The 19511-nt window shown below is 52.4% G+C and overlaps 1 protein-coding gene across 2 annotated transcripts; it reads left to right on the top strand.

The window, feature by feature from the left end:
• Positions 1–3732: 3732 nt before the first annotated feature.
• LOC111857035 (PDZ domain-containing protein 4-like) lies at positions 3733–19484 on the top strand. 2 transcript variants are annotated; one of them, XM_023837482.2, is made up of 8 exons: positions 3733–4865; positions 5022–6407; positions 13708–13979; positions 14454–14544; positions 14771–14869; positions 15111–15173; positions 15379–15480; positions 16894–19484. In XM_023837482.2, the coding sequence occupies exons 2-8, from the start codon at positions 6348–6350 to the stop codon at positions 18571–18573; spliced, it is 2367 nt and encodes a 788-aa protein (XP_023693250.2). In that variant the 5' UTR covers positions 3733–4865; positions 5022–6347; the 3' UTR covers positions 18574–19484. The 2 variants fall into 2 exon arrangements, with proteins under 2 accessions (XP_023693250.2, XP_023693251.2); XM_023837483.2 differs by having other exon boundaries at positions 3733–6407; positions 14771–14818.
• The last annotated feature ends 27 nt before the right edge of the window (positions 19485–19511 follow it).

The raw sequence follows: 19511 nt of genomic DNA, 5'->3' as shown, positions 1-19511 counted from the left end.
CGCAGCCCTCATGGGATCTCAGGGAACGCTGGTGGAGCAGGGCCTTGGAAAACAGATCCAGAGACACACAGTGATTTACGCAGCTTGTTTGTCTGTTGAAGAAGCAATGATAAAAAGGTACAACAGAAGTTCCCTTTGTCCCTCTGACCTCACTGAATCCTGTCCAAGGGAATGTGACTTAAATCCTGGATGTAAAACCACAGCTTGTTAGAGTTTCTGTGTTTTTGATGTGACTGGCTTTCTGTGAGATCACGGCACTGTGTGTGTGTGTGTGTGTGTGTGTGTGTGTGCGGGGGGATTATGTTTATATTACACTGTGGGGACCAAATTGTTGGGACCATTTTTCAGGTTCACAAAAAGATCTGTAAATGCAATCAAAAAACTAAAAATGGCAAAAGTCTCACATTTTGTTTGGTTAATTATGGTTAAGGTTAGGGCTGGGTAGGGGTTAAGGTCGTCATGCTGGGATTAGGGTTTTCCCTATAGAAATGAATGGAGAGTCCCCACAAAGATATAATTACAAACCTGTGTGTGTGTATGTGTGTGATGGTCTTGCCTCCTGGACCTTAAGAGCTCTTAGTGACGTTATAGATCTGGTTCTGAAGGTCGCTTCACTCAAATTAAACAAGACTTATTCCTCTCATTGTCTCTGTCTGGGTCCTAGAATTAATGTCATTACTGGCTTCGCTATGTGACACTGCCAACCATACTCTAGTCATCACTCCTCCCAGGAATCTGTCATGTCATCTTCAAGGTAGCTGACATGCTAGCGTTGTGTGACGCCTTCGCTGGATCGCCTGTCAAACGCGCCTCTGTGGTTGGGCCCCCTGCTGAGAGTCAAACAGGCAGACACGCACGCTGGCAGAGTGCTCCTCAGGACACATTAACCTGCTTTGCATGCTGTTCACACACGGTATCGGCGCCAGTCACGCTCTGTAGGTTAAAAATATGCTGCGTGCTGCTCGCGCTGAGTGCGCTGGCTGCGTCTGGCCCACAGTCAGAGGGGGAGAGAGAGAGAGAGAGAAAGGAGGGCCCGAGGGAGAGAGGAGGGCCCGAGGGAGAGGAGGAGGGCCCGAGGGAGAGGAGGAGGGCCCGAGAGAGAGAGGAGGGCCCGAGGGAGAGAGGAGGGCCCGAGGGAGAGGAGGAGGGCCCGAGAGAGAGAGGAGGGCCCGAGGGAGAGGAGGAGGGCCCGAGGGAGAGAGGAGGGCCCGAGGGAGAGAGGAGGGCCCGAGGGAGAGGAGGAGGGCCCGAGGGAGAGAGGAGGGTCCGAAGGAGAGAGGAGGGTCCGAGGGAGAGAGAGAAGGGCCCGAGGGAGAGAGGAGGGTCCGAGGGAGAGAGAGGAGGGCCCGAGAGAGAGAGGAGGGCCCGAGAAAGAAAGAGGAGGGCCCGAGGGAGAGAGGAGGGCCCGAGAGAGAGAGAGGAGGGCCCGAGGGAGAGAGGAGGGCCCGAGAGAGAGAGAGGAGGGCCCGAGAGAGAGAGGAGGGCCCGAGAGAGAGGAGGGCCCGAGGGAGAGAGGAGGGCCCGAGGGCTCCCAGCACCTGGCAGGATGCGCTGCTGTCCCACATCGTCAAACAGTGCAGAGTCTCTATATTAGTGTTTCCCAATCCGGTCCTTGGAGACCCGCAGACAGTCCACGTTTTTGCTCCCTCCCCGCTCCGAGGGAGCTTGGAGGGAGCAAAAATATGGATTGGCTGTAGGTCCCCGAGGACCGGATTGGGAAACACTGCTCTAAATGCAGACAAGCTTCTGGCTAAACACAGCTGGACGTGAGGCTCAGCGATCCCTGAATGTGTGCGGTATGAACACCACACGCCGAGCTCACTATGCTGAACTACATGTCCTACCACTGAATAGACGCTTTGATCGTACAGCTGCCTGCCTGGGAGAGTGGGTTGGTATGCGTCAGCATGGTTAGCGCCAGCAGTTAACAGGTTAAATGCGATACCGCATCGTGGCACTTTGACTAATGTGAATCTGCAGTGCTGACATGCGTGAGCGCTGCAGCAGACCGCTGACGGATTGGCTGTTAGCGCAGCACGGGCCCCTGCCAGCATCAGTACTGGCTATGCTTCCCAGAGCCAGTCTGTTTGTGCTTTACATCTCAAAGTGCTGTTTCAGGAGCTGAAAACGGTCTATTTGCTTAATGTGAGAAGGAGCCAGGGAATGAAATCTGTCTACGTCCAACGCACCTTTCATGAGCAGAAATTTAATACTGCCCACTTGAGCTGAGTTTGTAAACTAGAGGTAGATATCAGGTTAGTTTCCATTTCTCGCCTGAGGAACGGAGACCTCGTCAGATCCTGCGGATTCTGAGATACGGCAGCAAAACGGAGTGTTTTAGCAGAAGGGCTACGAATGCAGGAAGAGCAGTAGACAGCCTAAGCTGGGCCTTCTGGTGCCACTGGGACGGGATCAAAGAGCATCTCTGGGATCCCTGGGAGTGTTTTAATGGGCCGTGCCGATGTGCCGAGGAGCTGAAACGGTGGCGCAGAGGCGAAGCCTCGCTTGATGTCTGATCCACTGAGTGGCCGAGAGGTGTGCTTTTGAACTGCCCTGCTCATTTTTAACAACGTCTCTGAGCTGGGGGTGGGGGGGGGGGGGGGGGGGGGCGAGGGCTCATGCTTTTTATTAAACCGTGAAAACATATGGAAAGTGAAGGAGGAGCTAAGTCGAAAAAATGGGAAATTTAAAGCAGTAAAAGTCGTGTAAAAGCATTCAGACACAGACGGGAGGATGGTGTGGCTGGGAAGGGCATAGCCAGAGCTCAGGGGTCAGGGATCACCGCGGCCAAACAGGCCTGCTCTCACCACTAACCCTGCACATCCCAGTGCTTATCTGTGAAATGTACTTGGCTTCTTCCTTGTTCTTTCGTTCCCTTTCACGAAGGAGGGTGTCAGGCTGGCTGGTCGGAGCCGGGAGGCAGACGTGCTGCTCTGGTCACACAGATCCATCTCCTCTCTGGCTCTTTTTACACATTTCTGATGACTGATCAGTTATTCATCTCTAGCTCATTATAATTTTAAAATGAGTTTTTCTATGACAGTTATTTTAAGACGTACAAATATATAAATCTACTTTAAAAAATATAAAAGATGCCTACAGAGGGAAGAGTCATCCCATCCCTGCAGAAATCTGTTGCATATTGCAGTGTCTCACACCTGTTAGCGTTACATGGATACATGTTATTCCCATGGAAACCTCCTACCTTCTTCTGTCTATATATGTCAGTCTTCTCCCAGGATTATGAGTAACCAGAATTCCAGTTCCGGACATGTGTCCTGGGTGCTTGTGCACCTTTTGGCCCTGACCAGTTGCCCATTGAAACTGGTCCTTTTGTTTTACACTTTTCCTCCTGGTGACTGTAAACCTGTAAGCATGGCACAGGCACTGAATTCGCACGCCCTTTGTCTTCAGACTGCAAGCTTGCAGGGTGATTAGAAGATTGGGGATGCTTGGAGCCTATGTTCTCGCCATCACCGTGGCTACATACTCCTGCCCTGTAGCGTCTGGTGCTGTCAGACGGACGTCTGTGTGCTGGAGTTATTGTGCATGTCGCCTCGCAGCCGCAACAGAAACATAGGCAGGGGAAAATGGGGAAAGAGAGAGAGAGAGAGTGCAGGAGTAGAAGGAGGAATAGCAGAGGGAGGGAGGAGGAGCCAAAGGAGGTGATGGCAAAAAAAAAAAATGACCCCACCCCACCAGAAGAGGGGGAGCTGGAGAGAGAGCAAGCGCCAAAGGGAGGGGGGAGGGAGTTGAGGCTGGGAAATGCTGGTTTCTGTTGCTCTTCCAAGAACATAGGACCTGCTCCATGCAGCGTGGTTTGCTGTCTTCTCACAGCAGCTGCCTGGGCATTTTCCAGCCATCGGATCTCACAGACCGCGTTCCAGGAGAGACCTCTTCCTTTTTACATTCTATTCTGCTTTCTCTCTGCTTTCCTGTGCCTGATGGTCCTCAGCTGATATTCCAATCATCGAATCGTCTGGATTCTTGTCTTTGACAACTTGCTTCTTCACGGGCTGATTTGATGCCGCATGCTGCTGCTGCAGTGTGTAGCCCTGCACTGGCTTGCCTCTTCTGACAGTCTTGCTGAACGGGATTAATTAGCAGCCTCAGGAAGACAGATGTGCTCCCGGAGAGGGGGGACAGAGCGGACGCGGATGGAGCCTCCCTCGTCGGTCCTGGATGATCACTGACTTCTTGATCCCTCTGCGTTCTGCGAGCTTGAGGAATGAAGGATGTTGGACCCCTGGGAGGCTGCCTCTGAGCCGTGGTGTGCCTCCCCCCCCACACCCCCCTGCATCGCTTTCTGCCTTCAGTGTGAGCGGGAGCCTCAAGCACAGGGCGGTGTGCCTTCATGAAGGAGTGGAAGCTGACTGGAGAGGCGCCCGCGTGCCACGCAACCACACGGAATTGTGCCCGCGGTCTGGCACCCGTTAAATTGCTCTGCGTTGAGCCTTCCGTGCCGCACGGCATTACCACGCACCTCCGGACTCCCGCAGAGCGGAAAAATCACAGGCAGCTTTAAACGGGGATTGTTGTGATTCTGCCTGTGTGCTCTGAGCTGAAAGAGCATGTTCACTGGCTTCATGTAAACTCTCCGGCTGAAGACTGAGCAGACAAGAACATGGTGAAAGGAAGGCAATTACCTTACAGGCGTTTAATTCCTGAGAAGACAGCCGACAACGGTGGTGTGGCTCGGAGCAGATGAGATGCCGTGTGGGGATGATGTTAACGCTTAACGAGGGCGATACGGGAGAATGCCTATGGGAGAGACGGGACGGCACCTGTGAGACTCGGACGGGGCACGGCGCAGGCAAAACTGCAGTCTCTGCAAGAAGATGAAAGCGCTCATAACGCTTGCCCTCGTGAGTAATTAAATAACGCTCATTTCTGCATTTTTCTCTGGGTGTCCCTGCTGGCTGCGAGCCCACAGTCTGAAGTGCCCCCCCCTCCATGAGCTCGGAGGGGCAGCCTGCTGAATCTGATATTGAATTCTAGTCAATTTTTTTTTTTTACTTCAGCAGGTGAAGCAGCAGCTTTGGTACCATCTCACCAGGATTGTAATTAAATTAGAGAAGGAGGACCACAGGTGAGAAGCTCATCCTGCATATTGTTGGCAGTTTTGACATTAAATAAGCAGAGGAAGGAGGCTGAAAATCAGTTTCCCTCCCATTGATTTTGTTTGGTGGTGCCGCCTGGGAAGGTTTGGCCCACTGCTGTCCCCAAACCGTCTAAGCGTGACAGTACAGAGGAGACACGTGCTCCGCCGCAAACGCGGCCCTTGAGGGAGCGTGTCTCGTTCAGGACTGTCGAGGTGGAGCGCAGATACCTCGTTACGTCTACATACGGTCTACCTGCCGTCAGAAGAGCACTGGGGTACAGAGTCATGTAAATGCAGAAACAGTGGCTTTGATACACAGGAGGAGTACAGCAGTCGAGGGACTGAAATCACACCGGGACCCAGGAGGAGCGGCTTCTGGAGAAACTTTTCTTAACCCCTTCAAAGCCACATGGGATTCAGGCTCACTGTTTAAACGGAGTCTGTGGGAAGCCTGCTGAGGATTATGGGAGATCATCAGGAGAGGAAGGAAATTAAAGCTGAAATGGTCTGAGCTAAAATATAGGCTGCTGAAGGGACTCGCGGAGCCTAGTATTACAGAATGTGCTGGAAGCATTGAGGGCGTGGCCAAGCATAAGAGACAAAACAGGTTCACCTGAGGAATGAGAACCGGGAATATAAAGTAGGCGTAGGACAGGGACGACAGAACATATCCATCGACACGAAGGAAAAGCTGAGACTGCTGGAGGAGGGCGTCCTTATGTACGCTCACTCTGCTGTTTGAGGACATGTCGTCTTCCCCTGCTGCTCATTACTCCAGCTCCAGCTTCCTGTCTTTCTCCAGCACAATGAGATTTTTTCATTGGCGAAAAGTGAGCCACCCTCAGTGAACATACCATTACGCTGAGTGTGAACTCTCCTTTATCCTTCAGATTGCATGAATGTATTGCCTTTTTAATTAAATTTACTCATACAAGAATAATCTTCTGTGACCAGCTCATAAGGAAAGTGCAGATTAATATAAGAACTTTGGCCCAAGAAACGGGACAGAAGGCTAAAAGCTGGCAATGATGTTCAGCATCATTTTCCGAAGATGTCTGCAGAGGAAGTGCTGAGGTTCCTTCCTGGTTGCTGGGATTGCTGCTGGATTCTGACCACCTGCTAGGGAAGAAGGAGAGAGCTACAGACAGGGTGTGAGCTGTATGGCTGTTTAGCCCTGTGACCTGCGCACTTGTGGCTTCCCTGGGTCCCTCCACACCTCTGCTGAGAGACGACAGTGCAGGGCACCATGGGGTGCAACATGTGTGTGGTTCAGAGACCAGAGGAGCAATGCAGAGTCACGTTCCAGGTGAGATAGACCCTCCTGTCCTCCTGTCCCCCTCCCTTTTGGTTCCCTTTCCTTCCTTCTGTCCACCTCCTTCCTAGTTCTCCTTCCTTCCTCCTGTCCCGTTCCCTCTGGTTCTGTTTCCGTCCTCCTGTCCACCTTCCTTCTGGTTCCCTTTCCTACATCCTGTCCCTCTCTCTCCTGGTTCTCTTTCCATCCTCCAGTCCCTCTGCCTTCTGGTTCCTTTTCTTTCCTCCTGCCCCTTTCCTTCCTCCTGTCCCACCCACTCCTGGTTCTCCTTCCTTCCTCCTATCTCCTTCCTTTCTGCTTTCCATTCCTTCCTCTTGTCCCCCTCCCTTCCAGTTCCCTTTCCTTCTCCCTTCTCGCCTTGGCTGGCTCATGAGGCGGCCCTGCCAATCTCCCAGGCCGCTCTCCCTGTGTGATTCCACTCCCTGCCATCCCTGTGTATGCCAGCTGTAATGCTTTCTTGGTGAACCGCTCTGTTGAGATGGCACTGTCAGTCAGCAGGGAATGACCACAGGGCGACCATGGTGGAATGAATAAGATCATGCTGAGAGTTCATGGGGTCACAGGGGCACCCTGATAACTCTGTCCCCTGTCACTGTGCCTCTGCCGAGTTCATTCACCCTTTCAGCTGTGCAGAACCAGCATAATGGGCTTAAATGGAAACGTGCACAGTAGGCTGGATCGCCAACAACCATTGGCGCGAATCAAAACGTGCACACAAGCGAGCACTTATTAATCATAATCAATGAGATATACAATAAGTGCCCCCAATGCAGTCAAAACAGCTGTGTCAGCTTTTGCAAGTGCTTATGTATTAGCAAGAAAATGCATCCGCACACATGTGTAAGTATATAGCAGTGGACCAACTGTAAAAATTTCAGTCGTTCAAATGAACATAACACCTTTGAACACCTGTTATTTATATAATTTTGTATTGCTACACACAACAGGATTTAGGATTTAACTCAAGTGTATTAGTCTAAAAGATTAGGACAAAAACCATGTTTGGTTGCCACGGTTACAGGTTCAGCAGGAGAGATTATGAAAACAGGACCCAGTGAGTCTATGAACGGCAGGATTGCATTACATGTAAACATATATTTACGATATTTTAGAAAGATATATTTAAAAACCAAGTCCAATAAGGCCAGAATGTGATTTAATTCTCTTACCCTCTGGTTCCCTGTTATGTGTGTGATTGTGGGCCAGGCATAATGAAATGAAGGATATTTGGTCTGTTTTGGAGTGTGGATTGTAGTGCTTTCAGAGAACAACATGAGGGTCTCTTCAGGGACCTGCAGTGTGCCTTGGACCTGCCTGAAAGCACAGCCTGGGTCTCCATTTTGTTTCCCTGAGGCTTTTCTGCTGGAGCCTGGCCGGTGTGCGGCTGCTTTTTGTCTGAGACGTGACGACTGACGGTTTGTGCTCCATCAAGCCCGCCGGGAAGACTGCACCCCCCGCTTAAATACTGGAGATGGTACAAAAGAGAGGCGAGAAAACGGGTGGAGAGAATCAGGCTGAGGGAGGGGATGGGAACATGTGTATCTGCATGTGCCCTTGAATGTCAGGGGTAATTGATTTCTGCCCTTCAGAGGGCAGCAGTGAGGGATGCTGAAGAAGCCGGTGGTGTACAATCATGGAGCTTTCCGGCTGTGGGGGCACCGTTTGCATTTGTCCTGGAAGTAAAGTTTGGCAGCCTCGTCAAATCTGCGATTTGAGTGTCAGTGCAAGGTTCCGGATCCTTCCGGTAGGTTGAGAACAAGAACGCACGTGTACGTCGGAATTGATTCATCGTATCTGCCGTCGGCGCTGCGGAAGCTCAGTGTGAGCCGTATGCTTAGGGGAGCTGAGCGCGTAAACAGGGACATTCAGGCGTGTAAACTTAACTGGCGGGGGGGGGGGGGCTCGACTGTGCCCCCTGCGGCCAGGCTGCCGGGTGCATGTATCTGTGTCGGCCATCTGCCCAGGCCGCAGCGTGTCTTTCAGGTGGGCGGGGGCGTCTGCGGGGGCCATGGCCACGTATGAGGAGGTGCGACTTTGCGGCCCTGCTGTGCGGAAATCGCTCCTCCTGTCCGCTGGGCCGTGAGGCCTCCACAGGGTCATGAGCAAGGCAGCCCAGCGTATCGCGGCGCTGATTTAGTCCTCAAGGTGTTCAGCATCATCCTTAAGTGTCTGAGCTGAAGCTCTAAGCGTGGCGTCCTGCTGACCAGCCTCCTTTGGCACGTGGGGAATCATACGTGTGATTTAATACTGTTTTGCAAAACATCTCAATGCTGAGCATCTCAGCCAGGCATTTGAAACTGATCACAGACTGTCCTCGACTTATGTCTAGGCCTCCGTTCGGAGAGACAGAACGTACATCGAAATGGATGTATGCAGGAATAGGATGGATAATTGCACTTTTAGGTGTGAGAATGAGACTGGGACACATGTGTGAGCCTGGGATGGCTGCAGCACTTTTTCACGGCACGTATTTATGGCGTAGAGCTGCACCAGGCAGCTTTTACTTTTCTTTTCATTTGGACATATGTGTGAGTCATCTTAAGATACATAGATTGTTAATCCTGATCTACTTATTTGGTACCTATGATCCAATAAAAATTTACCTTTACTTGCGGGGGCACAAATAATGTAGTATACTCTTAGTTAATGTATTAATGAACCAGAAACAAAATGTTAGTTACGTATCGATTCCATGTTTGTTAATCTTTAATCAAGCATAACGGTTTATGTATTTTTGTTCATGATTTGTACTTGAGTAGTAACTGAGTAGTAAAGCGTTACTAAATATTTATACCTGCCAAATCTGAGTCCCAATCCAGTCTTTTAATAAATATTTAAATATACATACACATGAAGTCGACGTCGGTAGCTTCTCCGTTTGCCTAAGCCTCATAATTTCACGGTATTCTTTGTTACATTATTTCTGCAAGTGAATAATTAGATTAGTTCTATTAAACAATGCGCTTTTGCTACATCCTCTCGAAAAGAATGGCTTTGCAAACATTGCAAACAACAATTGGGCTACTCAGAATTTCCAATTTAAAGAATTTCCACATGACTGACATCATGATATTTTGTAGTTTCAAACCCTGTGCCTCAGGCTTACTGCAGCGTGTGACGGAAGCTTACAATCTGCGCAAATTGACGTAAATGGGGCGGACACGGGTAATTAAATAGACCAAGCTTTGGACCGGGCTGTGATCGCTGATGCCAATCAATTAAAAAAACGCCTGGGCAGGCCCTGTTTCCGATCTTTCATATCATACGAATCTGTTAAACACTCAAAACCTGAAGTTTGTGAGTTTAAGCCCCATACTTGTGGGTTTGGGTCACTAAAGTGCACTATTAAAAAAAAAAATCTCTGCATAATGGATAATGAAGGGAGTCTTATCTCAGCATTTATGAGTTTACTTACTGTGCAAAGACACTTAAGAACGAGGGCTGAGTGTACATGCTCACACAGCGGCACATGTGTTTAAACACTCGTCTGGCACGACAGAATCGGAGCGGCTCAGTGAGCACAAACAAGGTACGCTGCCATCCTCCTTCTGCCTCCAGATCTACCTCTCCATCTGTCTGCCGGCCTTTGCTCTCTCTCTCTTTCTCTCTCTCTCTCTCACTCTCTCTCTGGGCAGTGTAGAACGTGTCTCAGTGGGATACCATTGCCATGGCAACTGAAGTCATTAAGGACACTAATGTGCTGTTTCGCACTGAGACAGACGCACACGCACACGCACAGATTCTATGTATAGGCATGGAGACACACATGTGTGTAAGCAGGTGTGTATTTCCAGCCACATAAACAGACCCGTAAGTCTGGTGACTCACTGACGTGATAGAAGCATACGGGCAGCTACGCCTTTCCCTCCGCATTCTAATTACCTAAACATGGCTCCCAGATTTCCCTGAGTAACTTAGACGTGCATCAGAGGATTGCATTCCCGTTCAGTCATTTTCCTGAAAGGAGGATGCATCTCTCTTTGTAAGGTCTACCCCCCCCGCAGAAGCATGGCTTTCCTCTCGGGTTCACGCCGCACACGTCTGCTCTCTCTATTCGGCGCTCGTCCACACGCTGCGCTGCCGCCATCCACATGGACTCTGCCTGCCTGTCTGCATTTACAGTGCACACCCAGACATCGCCGTGACGACCTGCTGCCCACTGCCATGTGTCTCTTCGTCCACCTGTGCATGTCTACAGGTTAAGTGGACGGCAGGGCAGAGGCAGGGTTGGGCTTGTCTGCAGGGACTGGTTCTTTCAGCCGTTCCAGCTTCGCGCTGGGGGACGACGGAGAACAATGCGAACGGAAACAGGAGAGAACGGATGAGGAGAGGAGGAGTAATATAAAGACAGCGGTCAACAGGAGAGGAGGGTGGATAGCAGGAAACAGGTGTGGATCAGGAATGATAGATGGAGCCTGTTTTCCCCTGTAGGAGATGAATGCACCAGATGAGGGAGGGTATGAAAGCTGGGAGACGCAGGTGCGGTGCCTGAGTCTGCGGCTCCTTTTCCCAGGGTGGGGAGTTTACAGCGATTTGGCACAAAGCAAGTCGATGTGTTTTTGGACTTTAAATTTTAATCTCTGCTGATGTCGTGGGAGAAGCGGGTGGAAAAGCAATTAAATCAAATGTGAAGGTTAGAGTGGGTGGGGTGTAAACAGAGAAAGACATAGAGGGGCGGGGGGTGGAGAGGGTGGGGATGTAAACAACAATGTGTAAAAGGGGTGAGGATGTGAACAGGAAGGTGTAAAGTGGTGAGGATGTAAACAAAAAGGTGTAGAGAGGCTGGGGAGGTAAACAGAGAAAGGTATAGAGGGACGGGGGGTGGAGAGGGTGGGGATATTGTTGCAGTTGTCCAGACTATAAAGCCACAATCAAAATAACATACCCTAAAACAAAGCCATTGAGTCAGCACTCAGTCTGGGACCCGCAGCTCTGGAATAGATGGGCTTCATGTGCTTTATTATCAGCACATGATGTAAACAATTAGCCAATTATGGGGAAGGTGGGGCTGAGACCCTGTCTGCCAATCGAGGCTCAGTCATTGAATATTCATGAGGTGCAGCACCAGGTTGTCTTGGCTCCGCCCCCACACTACTGTCTGCATAAACATGCTGCAGACGGCAGCTTCGGTGGTACCATGAAATAATTAACATGGAGAAAACACGAAAATGACCAGAGGGCTTCATCAATCCCTTGACTCCAGCCGCAGAAATACATTTGCTGGGCAGCCAGGATTGTTTGAAATGAAGAAAAAAAAAAGAAAGTAGAATGTAACAATGAAACCAGGCATACAGTCCCCTTTCGTTTTCTGTGTTGAGGTGTAATGAGCTGCTTGTGGCTGCAGTGGGCATCGCATGATGGGCACGGTTCTCTCTGCGTGATGAGGGCGTGGGGGGCGCTGACACGGGGCTTCAGAAACCCAGCTGCTCCCCATTACACACAGTACTCACTTTTCTGCGTTCTAGATAAACCAGAGACCAACGGAGAGGTCACGCGGTACAAAGTTTGGCAGGTAAACATGGAAACGACACTGCAGTAAATCGCATGTTTAACACGTCGCAAAGGAAGTGGGCCCTCCGAGTTGCTCGTGTTCGTGCTTTTTTGCTCATTCGTTCCACTGTGTTTTGTCAAAGTGAGATCTGAGGAGTAGCTGAAATGAACTGAAATCACAGCCGACATCAGTGTAGAAAGGCACTTCATCAGCGCCGTCCTGGGGGGCGTCTGTGCCTGGTCTCCTCTGGGTCTCCCCTTCATTATCGCTGTCACGTCCCCGCCTTGATTCCCCCTCTCCGGACACCCCCGCCCCCAGACCACCTGCTGTGTCGCCTCGCGCACTGAAGGTGTGACGGGAATAGCAAAGCACAGCCTGACCCCCCCGCGCTCCCAGCACCCTTAAATGGATACGCCTCCACAGCCTTAAGAAAGGCATCTTCCTGTAGTCTACAGAACCCGAGGCGGGTATTTGGGCTGACACAATATTTATCCGCTAGGCCGGCCTTTATTAGTCAGCCTTTTATTTATAAGTCATAAACACAAGCCCCATCTCCGGTTCATTAGAAGGGGAAAACAGTAACACATCCAGTGGCAAGCTGGATAGGGAGGTACAGGCTGGGAGCGTTTTGACAGGAAGCCGCAGTCGGGGCTGAGAGTGAGCCTGGGCGGTTTATACTCTCAGTGCCGCCGTGCGACCAGAGCCGACACACACCGCGTTCTGGAGGCCCAGCAGCTGCAGAGAGGCTGCCTCTGGAGATGGCTGTGCGTCAACAAAGGGGCTGGGGGGGCGGAGGTGGTGGCTCAGAACAAACATCAAATGGCCAGCTTTGACATTTAGGAAGAAAGCAGTTACATAAATAAATCACTGCATCAGGGGAACTGACTCTAGACATATTTGACTTTAGTCATATTTATAATTTCTCCAACTGAAGGGGGGGGGGCAGTGGCAGAAATTCTCTCTTGCTACTGGGAAGTAAGGTTGGCCCTAAGCACCTTGGAACTGGGACTCCGCCCCCCTCACGTATTCCCGTCAGCTCAGAAAGTGTGTGTGGGGGGGCTTTGTACCTGGGAAAGCTAAGCGCTGGTCCTTTGAGGCAGGCCTGGGGGGGGGGTCTGATGTGGGGTTGCCACCCGCCTCTTTTCCTGGACCTCATTCAAACCACAGCGGTGTTGTGGAGGAAGTCTGATGTGGTTTCACGCCCCAGTGGATCAGGAAGCCGCCTTCACCTTAAGGCTTAATGTTTAGGCTGCGATATCACCGTGGTGCCGGGCTGGCTCGGGGAAGCCAGGTGTTAATGTTCAGCGGAGAGAGCAGCAGACGAGGGTGCCAGGGGGCTAACCCCACACTCCTGCGTTGCCCATGAATATTAATGCAAGTCCTGTTTTGGGAACTCGGATTAGCGGCTGCTCGCAAGCCCACCCGTCTCATAGCCTTGGCCATGGGCCTCGGACTGACGGATTAATGCCGGATAATTCCGATTGTTTCCCACGGTGCGGGATAGTATGAAGCAGCCGTGGTGTTTGTACCCTCATGCATAAGTTCAGGATATGCATAAATGTGAAGTTGGGGGTGCATAAATGTGAAGTTGGGGGTGCATAAATGTGAAGATAGGGGTGCCCCCCATATCGGGGTGTGTCCGGACAGTTCACACTCTGGCCAATCTCAAAGTGTTCCCACCTCCCCCCAGCAGCCTGAGCACTTGGTTAAATCTGGACTTACTCTTCTCTCCTATTGTCCTCCATTATCTTGTGTGGTGCTGTAACCCTCATACCGTGTACATCACCCGTCTTCCCTGGCCAGGTGCACAGGAAGGACGCATCCCGCCTGCCGCAGGAGCTGACCGCGGAGGCCTTGCGCTCTGCTCGCGTGCCGCTGGCCCCGCGAAAGGGGCCACGCCGGAGGAACGGGCCGGCGGTGAATGTTGCCGTGCCGACGGTGCCGATGGCCAGCTGCGTGGACAGCGGCACCCAGACGGACATCACCTTCCAGCATGTGCTGCCCCTCGGCCGCGGGGGGCACCTGCAGACTCTGCCCCTGCCACCGGTCCTGGAGCCCAGCGAGCTGTGTGAACTGTGAGTGTCAGAGCAGACTTCCCCTCTCCCCAGATCTCACTGTTTACATCTCCACCTACCCTCTGTCTGTCCACCTCACTATCTGTCTCCATTGCTCTGTCACTCTCCTCTCTCCACTTGTCTGCGTCTCCGTCGCTCCTCTCTGCCTGTCTGTATCTCTGTCGCTACTCCTTTGTCTGCCTGTCTGCATCTCTGTCGCTCCTCCCCTCTCATCCTGTCTGCATCTCCCTCGCTCCTCCTCTTTCTGTCTGTTTACATCTGTCTCTCTTCCTCTGTCTGCATCTCCATCGCTCTTCCTCTCTCTCTCTCTGTCTATGTCTTTGTTGCTCCTCCTCTCTCTGTCTGTCTGCGTCTGTCACTCCTTCTCTCTCTTCCTATCAGCATCTCCGTCGCTCCTCCTTTCTCTGCATTTCCGTCTTCCTGTCTGCCTCCACCCACAGTGTCTTCCAACCCCCTTCTTTTCATTTTTCACAGCCCCCCACTAGAGCATGAGTACTATGAGGCCAACGACTACTTCGACATCTCCCAGCATGAGGTCGACAGACAGGACGAACTGGAGTACGAGGTGAGTATCCCTCTCCATAGTCTTCTGGACCTTTCTCCCCACCACATATTGCTTCTCCTCTCAGGACAGAATCCTTGACCTCCCTCACACATAAATCATTCATCCTGTTTCAATTCAGCATGCAAAAATGATTCAAACACCCTCAAAGGTGACAGATGATAAAAAAAATGAACTAGTAATTGAGAAAATTGGAAGATCATTTTAAATCATTTTTTTTCCATGCCAGGAGGTGGAGCTGTACAAATCCCATCAGGAGGACAAGCTGGGCCTGACTGTATGTTACCGCACGGATGATGAGGAGGACCTGGGGATCTACGTGGGGGAGGTCTGATAAAAGCTTGCTTGCTGCTTTAACAGTATAAAGTGAGGAGTGTCACCCTGCCATCCTTGTACCAGGATCAGGTTGTATTTGCAACTCCCAGGATGCACTGCACTCATTGGCTGCTTTGCCAGTGAATTTTCAGCAGGGTTTTTTTTTTTGTCTTTTCACTCTATGCTGTGAGCCCCCTACCCCCTCCCCCCACCTCAATGAACTAATGTATAATTGTTGGACACCCCCTCCCCAGGTCAACCCCAACAGCATTGCTGCTAAAGATGGGCGGATTCGAGAAGGAGACAGAATACTACAGGTATGGAGAAGAGGGGCTTCCGCTGGGCTGGGGGTGGGGTCACACCCCAGACAGGAAAATAGGGTGCAGATTCCAACCCATCATCAGGGGAATTTATTCTGAAACGTGAGGATTGAAATCTGGGTGCTCTGGCAACACTAGGGAAGATAAAGCTGGTGATTTATCCACATGGGTAATGATTGCTGCCCTGTCTCCCATCCCCCAGATCAATGGGATGGACGTACAGAACAGGGAGGAGGCTGTGGCCATCCTGACCCAAGAGGACCAGACCAACATCTCCCTACTTCTGGCCCGGCCCGACACAGAGGTGAAGACAACTGTGGGGGGCAGTCTGTGGATCCTCTCCACTGTGGGGCGACATCTCATCTCCACTCAGTCACCTCACCTGCCACTCATATCACTGCCTGGTACAACAGCCAGGTTTGTAAGCTGTTTGGAGAGCCCTTGCCTGGCAGGGATGGTGTGGTCAGGCCTCGGGATGTCTACATCTGCACTGTACAGGGCATCATTAGCAGGCCAGTGACAGCTGGCAGACTGACAGGTGACCTCCCAGCGGTGACATGATGAAGGTACCATGCGCTGGGTCGGTGACCGACGGGGTGCTCAGGGCAGGCAAGGAAATGGAGAGCACAATTCCTTTGTTCCCTCAAGGTCACTTTTCCAGGGAGACACATGGTATCCACCTTCCCCCCGCCTGATGTGCCGCCAGCCGCATTTACTGCTGAAGCGGCCGGGGGGTGGGACCATGTGACATGGCGTGACGGGTCGATAATCACACCTCCTCTGGTGGCCCTGTGTAGATACCCCAAATACCAACTGGGCGTGCTTGCACTTGTGATGTAATTAAAAGGTAATATATTACCCAACAGAGTGACGGACTGCTCTGCCTCATTAAGACGGTGCCGCTTTGTGGCTGACTGGAGATCCGGTGATCTTGCTTCTGCTGCCCTCTCCTCCCCATTCCCAGTGGACAGACAAGCAGGGCAGAAAATGGCAGGAGAATGAAATGAAGAGAAATAAGCAGCGAAAACAAAAGGAGCTTGGAAGAATGACTGAATAGAGATGGAGAGCCTTCAGGCTGTCGGGGAGCTCAGAGCGATTCCAATTAAACGCCCAATCAGTCAGACCCTAACGAAGCCTGTGGGGCAGATTCAGACTCCGTTAGGATTGATGTGGGACTGTTAAAACATCATTTGATGCTGTGCCAGTCTGTCAGCTGGGGCATAGGTGTGACATAGGGAGCAGGTCCACACACGTCCCGTTCGTACGTCACTGACATCTGTGTTTCACGCGCCATATTCCACATCTCACCACAGCGGTACTGGGGGGCCGAGGAGGAGACATTTTGAGCAGGATGGATGATGAAGGGTGAATATGTGAGACCTGGCAGAGTGGCCACATCCCACGAGCCAGATGGCTGCTGGGAAACCAGACTCCTGATTTAGCAAGTGGACCAGTAACAGGCACAGTGTCTTTGGGAGTCTGTCGCCCTCTGGTGGTTGCAAGCAAACTGAATTTTAGAGTCGCACCGTTATCTGCAGCCTAACACTTGACGAAAAAAAAACCCCTACCCCCCTTACTAAAAATACACCAACCAACTTCAGAAACACTATTCCGTATTTCTTTTACTCGTTCTTGAATTTATTTGATCCAATCACAGAAGCAGGGCTCTCTGAATCCTAACCAATCACTGGCTTCCTTTTTATCCTCTTTCCCGCAGAATGACGGAGAGTTGGAGCTGGAGTTGCAGACAGTAGTACAGGCTCAAGTCCTAGACACTAGCGTCCACCTGGCCAGCCCTCACAGGCTGCGGAAGGGCAGCCCCTCAGCGGGGGCGCGGGGTACTGTGGGGACGGAGCGACGGGGATGGCCTCTCCCACGAGACAGTCCCTCTATGCGGCATACCGCCCTGAGCAACAGCCAGGAGCTGGACAGCGGCGTGGGACGCACGGACGAGAGCACTCGCAACGAGGAGTCCTCGGAACACGACCTGCTAGCTGACGAGCAGACCAGTGCCTCAAACACGCCAGGCAGTGCGCGCAAGTTCAGCACGCTGCCACCGCCATACAGCCGTGACCTGCACCTCAGTGCCGATTCACTGCCTGGGCTGGAAGGTGGAGCCTTGGCTGGGGCGCACATGCCCATGCCCGGCCTGACGGATGAGGAGCGGGAGCGATACCGCGAGCTGCTGGAGATCCGGCGTGTCTATGGCAGCCATGCCGACAGCCTGCCGCAGCGGGAGCTGGCCCTGCTGGAGGAGGAGCTGCGGCACCTCGAGTTTAAGTGCCGCAACGTACTGCGTGCACAGAAGATGCAGCAGCTGCGAGAGCGCTGCATGAGGGCCTGGCCGGCTGAGGACGAGGACTGCGTCGCCGCGGGCAATGGCCCCGCACACCACGAACTGTCGGACATCAACGAACTCCCGGAGCGGGAGCGCTCAGACAAGGAGAGCACCAGCGCCTACAACACGGGGGGCGACAGCTGCCGAAGCACGCCTCAGGGCGGGGACAGACCCCTCCCCGTCACCATAGACGAGCTTGGCGCCCCCGAAACCCCTCCACCTCGAACACCAGGCCAGCACAGAGAAGCCAGCCAGGCACATGCCTCCAGTAGCGCTAATGGATATATGAGCCCCGTCCCCAAGTTCCGATCTCTGTCCCGGGACAGTGCCAACAGAGGGAGCCTCCCCGCCAATGGGCATGGCCCGACCAGCAGCCCCTACTTCAGCCGCCGCCAGCGCATGCCCAACCGCTTCCTGGGATGCGGACAGCTACAGGGCACCCCTGACCGACAAGAGGCCAGAGAGCATGGGGCAGGGGATGTGGCAGGCAGACCCACAGGCCCCTGGAGGGACTTGGCTGATCCGCCCACAGACCTTGGTCCGCCACTGCGCCCCCTTCCGCTACCCATGGTCTTACCGCCGGGGTCCCCACGCATGGAGTGGAAAGTGAAGGTGCGCAGTGACGGCTCGCGCTACGTGGCTAAGCGGCCCGTGAGGGACCGGCTGCTGAAGGCGCGGGCCATGAAGATCCGTGAGGAGCGCAGCGGCACCACGACGGACGACGACGCCGTGAGCGAGATGAAGATGGGCCGCTACTGGAGCAAAGAGGAGCGCAAGCAGCAGCTGATGCGTGCCCGCGAGTACCGGCGCCGCCGTGAATTCATGATGCAGAGCCGCCTAGAATGTCTGCGCGAGCGTGATGCAGACGGCCGGCCCGCCCAGCAGGGGGCGCAGCAGGACAGTGGCATCCTGGAGTTTAGCCAGAGGAGAAGCATGAAGAAGCGCAGCAGGAAGATCCTGGACAACTGGATCACCATCCAGGAGCTGCTGGCTCACGGCACGCGGTCCCCCGACGGGAAGAAGGTGTACAACCCACTGCTCTCAGTAACTACTGTCTGAGGAGGACCGAGAAGGGGGACAGGCGGGCAGGGGGGGAAGGCACAAGTACTGTCACCGTGAATCCTCTACAGAAAGGCCCAGCAAAGGGGCCCTGCACTTGGACAAGGATTTGCGTGGCAGTCTTTTAATACATGATACCCCCCCCCCCCCCACTCCATCTTGAAGTGGGAAGGGGGAGGCTTTGGGTTTGATAGACATGTAGACCTGTGATACTGTGGAGAGTCACAGTGTATATGTGTGTATGCATCAGGAGGCGTGTGGATCAGCACCGCACACAGGGGGAACGGGCACCTGTACAAGCTGGTCCAGCCAGATCCAGGCTCTCATCAGCTCTACTTGCGACACTTCATTCCTAAACGCAGTGCAGTCAGGCACTGGAAGCACAGTGGTAGCTAAGCACATTTCACAGCAGAGAGAGTAGAGCACCGTGTGGCTGGCTAGAGCACAGACAGGCACAGTCTGGGGTAACAACCACCCAGTACTTTTAAAGCACAGTGACTGGAGCTCACAGAAGCAGCAGCAGTTCAGGAACCCGTCTGGCTAAATGCCAGGTCGGACATTTCCTAGCAGAGGCGCCTCTTCTTAACCCACTCACTCTCTCCAATGGCTGCTTTTCCTCTACCAAGTATCGCCCTCAAGACTTCAAATGGCACTGAAAAGATGGTAGGCTGTATTAGTGTTTCCTTTTTAATTACTGTGAATGATCTGCATGGCATCGACGCTTAGATTGGTAAAACACCAGATGTGTTATTAACAACCCTGTAGGATTCCAGTTTGTGACAATGTGGTTTTTAAAATTTTAAAATCCTTTCTTTGACTTGAACATTTTGTTAACCTGTGAAATGCTTTTGCTTGGTGTCTTGGTGTTTCTGGATCATGGAAATGTTTTAAAATTAAACTTTTATAGACCATTAAAATGTCCAGTTGCTAATTCAAAT

The sequence above is a fragment of the Paramormyrops kingsleyae genome, chromosome 8, assembly GCF_048594095.1.
Source record: "Paramormyrops kingsleyae isolate MSU_618 chromosome 8, PKINGS_0.4, whole genome shotgun sequence".
NCBI lineage: Eukaryota > Metazoa > Chordata > Actinopteri > Osteoglossiformes > Mormyridae > Paramormyrops > Paramormyrops kingsleyae.
This window is presented reverse-complemented; position numbering and strand designations above follow the sequence as displayed.

Excerpts from the sequence above, each read along its gene's own strand:
- LOC111857035 (XM_023837482.2), top strand. The coding sequence starts at position 6,348 with ATGGGGTGCAACATGTGTGTGGTTCAGAGACCAGAGGAGCAATGCAGA. Across the intron at positions 6,408-13,707 it reads AATGCAGAGTCACGTTCCAG|GTGCACAGGAAGGACGCATC; the intron begins GTGAGATAGACC and ends TTCCCTGGCCAG. Across the intron at positions 14,870-15,110 it reads TGGGGATCTACGTGGGGGAG|GTCAACCCCAACAGCATTGC; the intron begins GTCTGATAAAAG and ends CCCCCTCCCCAG.